Source organism: Conger conger, chromosome 4 (assembly GCF_963514075.1).
Source record: "Conger conger chromosome 4, fConCon1.1, whole genome shotgun sequence".
NCBI classification, from domain to species: Eukaryota; Metazoa; Chordata; class Actinopteri; order Anguilliformes; family Congridae; genus Conger; species Conger conger.
Window position 1 is genome coordinate 3,878,964 of NC_083763.1, and position 11,506 is coordinate 3,890,469.

The 11,506-nt window shown below is 51.8% G+C and overlaps 1 protein-coding gene across 1 annotated transcript in view; it reads right to left on the reverse strand.

The window, feature by feature from the left end:
• sspo (SCO-spondin) overlaps positions 1 to 11,506 on the reverse strand; it is a 129,333-nt gene that overhangs the window by 11,198 nt on the left and 106,629 nt on the right. The window contains 13 exon segments of the mRNA XM_061237735.1: positions 242 to 412; positions 884 to 1,080; positions 1,889 to 2,027; positions 2,735 to 2,851; positions 3,790 to 3,951; positions 4,391 to 4,627; positions 6,265 to 6,311; positions 6,986 to 7,122; positions 7,670 to 7,794; positions 7,887 to 8,042; positions 9,144 to 9,320; positions 10,803 to 10,973; positions 11,399 to 11,445. Coding sequence (XP_061093719.1) covers positions 242 to 412; positions 884 to 1,080; positions 1,889 to 2,027; positions 2,735 to 2,851; positions 3,790 to 3,951; positions 4,391 to 4,627; positions 6,265 to 6,311; positions 6,986 to 7,122; positions 7,670 to 7,794; positions 7,887 to 8,042; positions 9,144 to 9,320; positions 10,803 to 10,973; positions 11,399 to 11,445 — 1,883 coding nt within the window.

Below are 11,506 nucleotides of genomic sequence, written 5' to 3' on the forward strand. Positions count from 1 at the left end.
GTGTTACAGGCAGTGTGTGTGTGTGAGTGTGAGTGTGAGTGTGTGTGTGTGTGTACGAGTGTGAGTGTGTGTGTGTGTGTGTGTGTGTGTGTGTGTGTTACCTGGATCACAGCTCTGTGTGTTGCAGGCAGTGTGTGTGTGTGTGTGTGTGTGTGTGTGTGTGTTACCTGGATCACAGCTCTCTGTGTTGCAGGCAGTGTGTGTGTGTGTGTGTGTGAGTGTGTGTGTGTGTGTGTGTTACCTGGATCACAGCCCTGTGTGTTACAGGCAGTGTGCTGCTCCAGTGGAGAGGGGCAGTCCTGGCCGCCGGGCTGGGGCGGCTGTAACAGGGTCTTGTTCCGCACTGACAGTCCTCCACCACAGGAGGCGCTGCAGAGACTCCAGGCCGACCACTCACTCAGAACACAGCCCTCTGGCAGAGGAGACGGGTCACATCACAAAGATAAAGATCACATCACAAAGATAAAGATGGTACAGTTGATCTTCACCTGGATATCAGCCCAAAACCTAATGGGCGGTCCACATTGGTGATAGTTGTATTAGTAGCAGAACAAGAACCTTTGTGACATTTGGAAAGAAGATATAAAATAGGTGAGATGGCAAGTGGCAAGTCAACACCTGGAAGGAGTTCCTCTTAGTCAGGGTGACAAGATGCTTTGCTGTTTGTGTGTTAGAAATTTGTCACTGCCATAACAAAACCAACCAATCAGCTTATTGAAATACTACAGTATTCTGTGTCTGTGTTCGAAGTCTGTGTTCTTTGGAATTACTCTGACTCTCTATGTGAGTGTGTTAGGGTTCTTTCCCTGGTTTATGGATCGTGAAGCTAAATAAGGTCCAGTCTCTCTTCGTAGATTCAACATGCGATCTCCACGGCACTGACCCGGACAGGCGGGCAGCAGGCAGGGCTGGTGCTGGATGGTTTCGGCGCAGGGCGGGCCCCCCTCCCTCTCCTCGCAGGGCCTGCTGCGGTTCCTCTGGCCCGTCCCACAGGAGGAGGAGCAGCCGGTCCAGGGGCCCCAGGGCCCGTACGCGGGGCAGGGCCGGTCCGAGCAGAGCAGAGAGCCGTTCTCACACCGGCTGGAGGGGGAGACCACACGCGGAGGGTAAAGGCCCCATACTGGACACCGCGCAGTGTTTTATTGTAGGTCCTGATACCCGTAACAAGACCTTTGTGTGGTTTTCAGTACCAAAAACATAGTCTCATTACAGTACATTATTGGCATTTGGCAGACGCTCTTATCCAGAGCGACATACAGTTGATTAGACTAAGCAGGAGACAATCCTCCCCTGGAGCAATGCAGGGTTAAGGGCCTTGCTCAAGGGCCCAACGGCTGTGCGGATCGTATTGTGGCTACACTGGCGATCAAACCACGACCTTGGGTGTCCCAGTTGTTCACCTAAACCACTACACTACAGGCCGCCCTAGTCTCGATCCTGTTTCTCCATTGCCTCTAATGAGTTTTACCAAGAAAAGGCTGTTTTAGTTACTAGTTCCTAAAAGTAAGTTAGCTTACGCTTTTATCCAAAGCGACTTACAGTTGATTAGACTAAGCGGGGGCGACATTGGCCCAGGCGGTAAGAGCAGTCGATTGGCAGTTGGAGGGTTGCCGGTTCGATCCCACCTTGGGTGTGTCGAGGTGTCCCTGAGCAAGACACCTAACCCCCAAATGAGCTGGTTGGTGCCTTGCATGGCAGCCAATCGCCGTTGGTGTGTGAGTGCGAGTGTATGCATGAATGGGTGAATGAGAAGCATCCATTGGACAGCGCTTTGGATAAAGGCGCTATATCAATTCCAACCATTTAACCCCCCCCTGGAGCAATGTGGCTCCACTAGACCCACTTCAGCTGCTAAGGACACTGCTGAGAAGTTGCGCCGCTCCCTCACCAGGTGTTGCAGTCCACGGTGACGTTTCCGCCAGGTAAGATCTCCAGAGTGCCGTTCTCCGCGGGAATGCCGCAGCGACACGCAGAAACCTCCACGCACTCTCCGTCCTGGAGCAGCCAGCCGTCCGGACATCGACAGCCTGCACGCACAGAGAGAGAGAGAGAGAGACGACCTCGTCACTGTGAAGGCCAGACATGCGTTCAAGACCACTAACGTTAGCTAACACTCACCCACTTATTGTCAACCTATTTCTTTTCTGTTCGCCATAAACGTTAGCGAATGTTCGCTAACTAGGTTGAAAAGGTAACGCGCGGCAAACAAAAATGGCTGCGGATGGGGAAAACACAAAAGTTGACTTGAAGTTATTTGGCTGCTATAACACACTTTAGTCAATGTAATATTAGTTCTTACCTTTAATAATAAATCACAGGTAAGCATACGTATTTGCAATATGACAGCGCATTGTAAGTATATCCAAAGGTGGATCTGAAGGAGTCCCTGCAGAGCCCTTATTGTGATTTTAGAGACGAACATCAGGTGACCTCCAATGAACTCCACACAACTTCAGACACTTCCAGCAAACCAGCGCTGGTTCACTACATCACGCCGTAGTGTCAGAACAATTTGTCTCGAACGTCTGCCCCGTGTGTGCTATATAAAACTCATCAGAAAAGCGACACAGTTGGAATTAAAAACTCTGCCAAGCAACACCGCGGGGGGGGGGGGGGGGGGCAAAAAAACAAACAAAAAAAACCCCATCAACGCTCGTTCTCATTCGACCTTCCTGCCTCCACGCCACGTCTGCACAGGTCAGAGCGGTGAGGTCACGGTTGTGGCCCCCGTTACCTTGGTGACAGGGTCCCTGCAGACACTGCACGTGCTCCCAGAGGTCGGCGCAGCTCCGGGGACACTGATTGGCGCAGTCGACGCGGAAGGCCCGCCCCCTGTCCTCACAGCGTTCTCCTGGAGGGCAACGGAGACAACACTGCGTTCGCATCGTCCCGGAAATCACCGCTTACTCTCCGTTACCGCTTACCCTCCGTTACTGCTCACCCTCCATTACTGCTCACCCTCCATTACCGCTTACCCTCCGTTACTGCTCACCCTCCATTACTGCTCACCCTCCGTTACTGCTCACCCTCCGTTACTGCTCACCCTCCATTTTGTGGAGAGTTTACAATGACAGCACGGCAGTTAGTTCTGCCACGCGTGGCACAATTAGCCAATTGTATTGAACTAAATTGAACTAATTGCAGAAGTTATTTACTCTGCTGTAAGGCCTGAGGTAAAGGATTGTTGTGACTGTGCCTCTAACTTTGCAGAGGGAGAAATGTGGGCACTCTCAGGAATAAGGTGACAGTGGAGGAACATTTTCGTTCTTCGCGGATCACATTTCCAAATGTACCCTGAAATTACAGAAATTACATTACTTTGGGTACAGATTAGTATGTTTCCCAAGTAAAAAAAAGCTACAAATTATGAATTATATATTACGGGCAAGGGTTACAATTTTATGTTCCTTGAGCAGTCCTGGTATTTGTGGTTTCCTTTCAATCAGCACCCAATTAAGGCCTTGAGGACAAGGTGTGTGGAGTCTTTAGCCAATGAAAGACTTTGATATGTATCTCTCATGCTGAAACACGCCAAAAACCACAGACACTACGGCCCTCCAGGACTGGAGTTTAACACCCTTGACCAAGAGGGTACCGCCCCAGTGACAAGCATTTGGATGTTTTAAGACACTTTTCGTACCTTTATTCCTGAGAGTGTATGTTGTAACATCTGAGGTAAAGGATTGTTGTAACTATGCCTCCCAACTGTGCTGAGGGAATTGTGCATGTTTTGGTTCTGTGAGTATCCCCCCTGGACCAGGTGCAGTGTTGGAGCTGTGGTCTATTCACCTGGGCAAAGTGCAGTGTTGCAGCTCTGTGTCTGCGACTGTTGCCAGCGACAACGGGGTCCTGGAGGGTTGACCTGGGGCTGTCTGTGTCGCTGCCTGAATCCTCCGCTGCACGGCTCCCGGCAGGCGCTCCAAGGACCCCACACGCTCCACTGGCACAGATCTGAGGGGTGTGGGGGAGGGGTGTGGGGCGCAGTACAGTGAGAAACAGGGACATCAACAAACTTTACAACACTACAAAAGAAGCGTTTTGTAATAAGAGATTGTTTTTCTCTCAAAAATAAAATATTAGTTTGTCTGAAGTTACTGTTTGTGATTTTGATTTGATTTTGAAAAAAATCTTGAAATGAGCCAAACTGTATTACTTCACTGGCAGTATTTACATCAGTCTTAGCAGAAAACTCAAATAAATGAGATTGGGTTTTTTTTAAAAATTTTTTGTTTGTTTTTGCAGTGATTAAACTTTCACTCCTGGCGGGACTGCTGAGTCTCCGTGTCGTCTCTCTGGAGAACGCGAACAGGACCCATTTTAAGGCCCAGTTCAGCCGGCACCCCTGCCCACGGGCTTCCCCCCCCCGACCGCGGGACGAGGCGGCGCCCACCCTGGCAGGCGGTGGGATCCGGGCATAGCCGCTCCTCCTCCAGGTCCCCGGGGCACTGCGCCGTCTCGTTCCGCACCGGCATTCCCGAGTCCAGGTCCAGGCACGCCCGGAACCGGCGCTGCACGGACAGGAGCCCGGAGGAGCCCGGCGGGGCCAGGGGGGCCAGGGCGGGCCGCAGGGTGGAGGCCGGCACGCACGGGGAGCAGGGGGTCCACTCTGACCACTCGCTCAGAGACGCTGGGGAGAGAGAGAGAGAGAGGGAGAGAGAGGGTCATTCCACTATAACAGAGAGCTCAGAGATCCTGGGGAGAGAGAGAGAGAGGGAGGGAGTGAGGGAGAGGGAGAGGGAGAGAGAGAGAGAGAGAGGGAGAGAGGGGGAGAGAGGGGGGTCATTCCACTATAACAGAGATCTCAGAGATGCTGGGGAGAGAGAGAGAGAGGGAGAGAGAGGGAGAGGGAGAGGGAGAGGGAGAGAGAGAGGGACAGAGGGGGGAGAGAGGGAGAGAGAGGGAGAGGGAGAGAGGGGGGGGAGAGAGAGAGAGAGGGAGAGAGGGAGAGGGAGAGAGGGGGGGAGAGAGAGAGAGAGAGGGAGAGAGTAAAAATCCACTATAGTCATTCCACTATAACAGAGAGCTCAGACATGCTCTCCCTCTCTCTCTCTCTGGAACACAGAGAGAGAGGGGGAGAGATAGAGGGAGAGGGAGAAAGAGGCAGAGAGAGGGAGAGAATGATAGAAGGAGAGGGAGAGGGAGAGAGGGAGAGGGAGACAAAGATTGAGGGAGAGGGAGAGAGGGAGAGGGAGAAAGAGGGAGAGAGAGAGGGGTTTCATTCCACTATAACAGAGAGCTGAGACGCTTGGGAATGGAGAGAGAGAGGGAGGGGGTTCATTCCACTATCACACCATCACACTGTCTTAACAGTGTTTCACCCAGGAGAAAAAAAACATAAATACTTTTCTTTTTTTATATTTAATCGAATGTCCCTTATGTTATCTCAAAAAGTGTTTTAGTTTTATAATTAGACTACTATTACAAATATTGCCAATGGAATGAGAAATGTTGACTCATTTCAAGATTTGCCAGCGGGGTGAGAAAATTGAACTTGCCAAGCAAAGTGTAACTTAAAATAAGCTAACAATTATTTTTGGGCATTATTGGCAAATCTCAAAATGAGTGAAACTCTCATCTCATTGGCAATCTTTTTTTGTCTTGTTTGGCTAATTTGAAGTGTAAAACACAAAAATACTAAACTTTGAGGATTTTGGGATTGGTATGTGCAGGATACTGTAAATTTGAGGATTCTGGGATTGGTATGTGTAGGATACTGTAAGTTTGAGGATTTTGGGATTGGTATGTACAGGATACTGTAAGTTTGAGGATTCTGGGATTGGTATGTACAGGATACTGTAAGTTTGAGGATTCTGGGATTGGTATGTACAGGATACTGTAAGTTTGAGGATTCTGGGATTGGTATGTACAGGATACTGTAAGCTTGAGGATTCTGGGATTGGTATGTACAGGATACTGTAAGTTTGAGGATTCTGGGATTGGTATGTACAGGATACTGTAAGTTTGAGGATTCTGGGATTGGTATGTACAGGATACTGTAAGTTTGAGGATTCTGGGATTGGTATGTACAGGATACTGTAAGTTTGAGGATTCTGGGATTGGTATGTACAGGATACTGTAAGTTTGAGGATTTTGGGATTGGTATGTGTAGGATACTGTAAGTTTGAGGATTCTGGGATTGGTATGTACAGGATACTGTAAGTTGGAGGATTCTGGGATTGGTATGTACAGGATACTGCAAGTTTGAGGATTCTGGGATTGGTATGTCCAGGATACTGTAAGTTTGAGGATTCTGGGGGTCCATACCTTCACAGGCGCGGTCATCACAGTGCAAGATCCCGTTCTGACAGAGGCTGACGGACACAGGAACAGAAAGAGAGCATGAAGGATTTAGCCCAGCACAGTGACTGGGGTCTGTCAGGGATCAATTCTGTTTCATACGGAATGACCGGAATACGCAAATTCTACCATTTTCACTCAAAAGGCCAGTTTATAGTCCAGTGGCACTCGACTGAAATCGCAGAACTCTCATGAACGCTCTATTGTCTCCTGATGTAGTCTGAAGTCCTTTGCAAAAAAAAAAAAGTATAAACGCACTCTAGTCTTCTGGAGAAGTGCTTCTCAACTCCAGTCCTTGGGGGCCCGCTTACCAGAAGGTTTTAACCAGGAACTCACACACCCGATTTAATGACTGAACCAATCGAACCACCAAAAATTCCCTTGATCAGTTAAATCGGGTGTGTGAGTTCCTGGTTACAACAACAAAAAAAACCCAAAAAACGTATGGCTGCTAAACGTAAGGACGCTGCGACCGGCGACATCCATTGGACGTTGTGGGACACAGTGACACTCTGTCGCTGGGCTATAAGCCGGCCTTAACTGTCAGGTCATAGGTCTCAGGGCCAATGTCCAAAACAGCTAGCTTGCCTCCTATTGAGTATGCAGGTTGTGTAGAAACTTGTATGAAACTCGCACATTCAATAATGGGCCAGGTGACCCTATTTCTGACACGGCGCACGTCTCTTACCAAGAGCTGCAGCCCACGGTCACCAGCGCCCCCTCCTGGACAGTGACAGCAACGGGCCTCCCGGTGTCCAGGAGCTGCAGATGCACACAGCCACACCGCTCCGGGGGAACGCACGAGCCGTTCTGCTGCAGCAGGCCCTGGAGACACGCACAACACGGTCAGACGTCTCAGCTGTGGTACTCAGGTGTGTGTGCCCAACCCTGTTCCTGGAGATCTACCGTCCTGTAGGGTTTTCACTCCAACCCTAACCAAGCACACCTCATTCAACAGCTAGAGATCATGTTGAGCTGCTGCTAATTACTAGAGTCAGGTGTCCCAAATTAGGTTTGAAATGTAAACCTCTAGGGTTGGGCAGGCCCCGCCTTACAAGACAGTCGATCTCCAGGAACAGAGTTGGGCAGCCCTGCCCTAGTGGGTTCTAGTGTTCTGCCTCCAGGACAGTAGATCTCCAGGAACAGAGTTGGGCAGCCCTGCCCTAGTGGGTTCTAGTGTTCTGCCTCCAGGACAGTAGATCTCCAGGAACAGAGTTTGGCAGCCCTGCCCTAGTGGGTTCTAGTGTTCTGCCTCCAGGACAGTCGATCTCCAGGAACAGAGTTGGGCAGCCCTGCCCTAGTGGGTTCTAGTGTTCTGCCCCCAGGATAGTAGGTCTCCAGGAACAGGTGAGGGCTCCGGATCAGGCCGTACCTGAGGGCAGTAGCACCCAGGTGTGCACTGCGGGGCTCCGGCACAGGCGTCCGTCCGCCCCCGCAGTGCACACTGCTTCTCACAGGGGGCGCCACACTCGGAGAACTCGAACGGCTCCTGGCAGTCTGTGGAGACGGAGACAGGCGGGTTAGAAGGTGTGACTCACGCAGAAGCGCGCGTATGTGCGTGTACACACACTGAGACACGAGCGGCTCACCCTCACAGTCCCCCGTCTCACAGGCCTGGCTCTGTGTCTCCAGCCCTGGGCACTGCTGCCCCCTGATGGCGGGAGAGAGCGGTGCGCGGTGCCGGTGCCGTCTCTGGGACACGCAGGAGCAGAGGGTCCACTCACTCCACGCTGACATGGGGCAGTCTGCAGGGAGGGAGCGGGAGAGGGAGAGAGAGGGGAGGGAGGGAGGGAGGGAGAGAGAGAGGGGGAGGGAGGGAGGGAGAGAGGGGGAGGGAGAGGGGGAGGGAGGGAGAGAGAGGTTTTACTTACATACTCTTATACATAGGTGTGTGTCATGTTTGCCTTGCCAATATTTGCTGATGTATTTCCTCCTGCTAATAGAACACACTGAATTGAAGTGAGTGAGAGAGAGAGAGAGAGAGAGAGAGGGAGGGAGATAGAGAGAAAGAGAGGGAAAGAGGGAGAGAGATGGAGAGAGAGAGAGAGAGAGGGAGAGAGGGGGAGGAGGTAGAGAGATGGGGGAGGAGAGAGATAGAGAGAGAGATTCAGAGGGTCCATGCCACAATGTCAGGAGGCCACAACCTCATCAGGAAAATTAACGTCTCGTACCGATGAGTTATTACTACAGCCATTAATTTAGGAGACTCGTATGCTAGACGCTTAGCTCTGCTGTCCTTAGATTTCACCTGGCCGTGATGCTGGGAGGGGGGCCTGATGAGTTATGGGCTAGCACAGCCATTACCGTTCCTGTGGAGAGCTTCCACTGCCCCGAGAGCTTCTCTTATTTCAAGAGAAAGATGAATGGACAGGTTTTGGGGTGGATTTCGGGGCGGGGGGGTGCGTTACAGGGCAGGGGGGTGTACCGGGGCAGGGGGGGTGTGTTACAGGGCGGGGGGTGCGTTACGGGGTGTGTTACAGGGCGGGGGGTGTGTTACAGGGCGGGGTGTGTTTTGGGGCGGGGTGTGTACAGGACAGAGGGGTGTGTTTCGGGGCGGGCGGGGTGTGTACAGGACAGAGGGGTGTGTTTCGGGGCGGGCGGGGTGTGTACAGGACAGAGGGGTGTGTTTCGGGGCGGGCGGGGTGCGTACAGGACAGAGGGGTGTGTTTCGGGGCGGGCGGGGTGCGTACAGGACAGAGGGGTGTGTTTCGGGGCGGGCGGGGTGCGTACAGGACAGAGGGGTGTGTTTCGGGGCGGGCGGGGTGCGTACAGGACAGAGGGGTGTGTTTCGGGGCGGGCGGGGTGCGTACAGGACAGAGGGGTGTGTTTCGGGGAGGGGGGCGTACCGGGGCAGGGCCGCTCGTAGCAGAGCCGCGTCTCCTCTTTCCGCCGCTCCTCCTGGATGGCGGGGGGGCAGGCGCTCTCCCCCGGCCCGTCACACGCACACACACGCCGCCGTGACGTCACTCCCGCGCCACAGCCCCGCGAGCAGGGGGACCACCGCGCCCAGGGGCAAAGGTCATCTGGGGAAACAGGGCAGACGCGCACGTTTAGGGTTTCATCAACAGTGGCTCAGGCAGTAAGAGCAGTCGTCTCATTGGCTCAGGTGGTAAGAGCACAATTGTACTTCCCTCTACGGTCTTTCAGCGAACTTATCCCTGGTTATGGGTATGCACTTTGTTGTACGTCGCTCTGGATAAGAGCGTCTGCCAAATGCCAATAATGTAAAAGAGCAGTCGTCTGGCAGGTGGTGGGTTGCCGGTTCGATCCCACCCTGGGTGTGTCGAAGTGTCCCTGAGCAAGACACCTGCTCCTGACAAGCTGGTTGGTGCCTTGTGTGGCAGGCAATCGCCGTTGGTGTGTGTGTGTATGAACGGGTGAATGAGAAGAATCAATTGTACAGCGCTTTGGATAAAGGTGCTATATAAATGCAGACATTTACGATTTTACCATTTATCAAGGCCCTTCCACACCAAGAACCATACTGTAACCATATTGTTTTAAACTTGTTACAGAGCTGAGCATAATCTTACATTGTCTTTAATCCAGGTCATGTCTCTTCTTCTATAGCCTCCCTTTTAAATATATATATATTTTTTTATTATGTGGGTGGGACTGGGTTTGGGGTGGTTAAAGGGTTTGTTCTGTCCAGGCCCTTATTTACCCTGATTTAAAGGCGCGTACGCGACCTGCTGTGTGCAGTGTTGGAGGCGGCAGCTGCCCTCCAGGCCTCACTGAGGAAGGCGCGTGCGACGGATGGTTCTGGCACACACACACAGCGCTCATTCATCACATGGTGCGTGCCACACATCGGCGGAGGCTGAGGGCATTTTTCCACTGCAAGGCTCTCTGTGATCTTGAGATGAAGGGCGCTATGTGAACGCAATTCATCATCAGCTTCTTTAACCCTGACTACATGCAAATTATTCTCTCGTATTTACATGAGTGTGTATTTTAGTGGGGGACTGGAGGTAGTGTAGCATTGTCTATTGTAGTGGTCCCCAAAACATTTTCAGCCTGTGAACCGACAATTCAAAAGTCTCAACAAAAAAAAACCCACTGATCCCAACAATATCATTTGTTGCTGTCTTTGTTGTTATAGTTGTGGTGACGACTCTGCCATCCACTTGTGTTAGAACGATTTCTAAAACAACATATTAATAGTTATCGTCATAGTAATAGTTCTTGGTATGGACAGGCCTTAACTGTAATTGCTGGGGACCGACGGCCATTTTGCAAGGGACCGGCAGCCATTTTGTTATTTTCCAGCGACCATGGTGTTTGCTCCACTCAGGTCCACTCGGTGCAGGGGGCAGTGAGTGTTGTGTTTGGGACCCACGGGTGTACTTGGTGTGGGGGCAGTGAGCATTGTGTTTGGGACCCACGGGTGTTCTTGGTGTGGGGGCAGTGAGCATTGTGTTTGGGACCCACGGGTGTTCTTGGTGTGGGGGGCAGTGAGTGTTGTGTTTGGGACCCACGGGTCCACTCGGTGCGGGGGGCAGTACCGAGGCAGGGGGGGACGTGGCAGTCCTGCGCCTCCCTCTCAGGACCCGGGCAGTGCGTCCCGTTGTTGCGAGGCGGGGGGTTGATGCAGGCGCGGGTTCGGACCTGGGCCCCTCGCCCGCAGGTCACGGGGCAGTCGGACCACACGGACCACGGAGTCCAGCCGCCATCCACTGTCAGCGGGGGGGAGAGGTTACAGCGAGAAGCACACACACACACACACACACACACACACACACACACACATATACAGACATATTTCTGTACACACACACAGGCCCTTCACTCTCAGAAATAAAGTGACAGTGGAGGTACATTTTCTCTTCAAGGATGAAATTTCCCAAATGTACCCTGGAAGTACAGTCATGTTCTCTGTACTCTGTAATGTACAGAAATGTTCTCTGTACACAGTCATTTGTCCAGTAATGTACAAATGAGTGTTTTCCCCAAAAAACACACAAACTGATAATATATTGCGAGCTAGTGGTACAGTTTTACGTACATATAGGGCACCGCCCCAGGGACTTTTTAAGCACTTTTAATAACTGTATTTGTGAGAGTGTACACAGAAATGGCAGTGCAGAGATAGTTTACCCACCCTGACAGTCGATGTCCTGGCAGTAGTCTCCCTCGGGGGTGCAGGTGCTGAAATGCGAGTAGACCGTTTAAAAAACATACGACATTAAACACAGCATTTCACACGGAT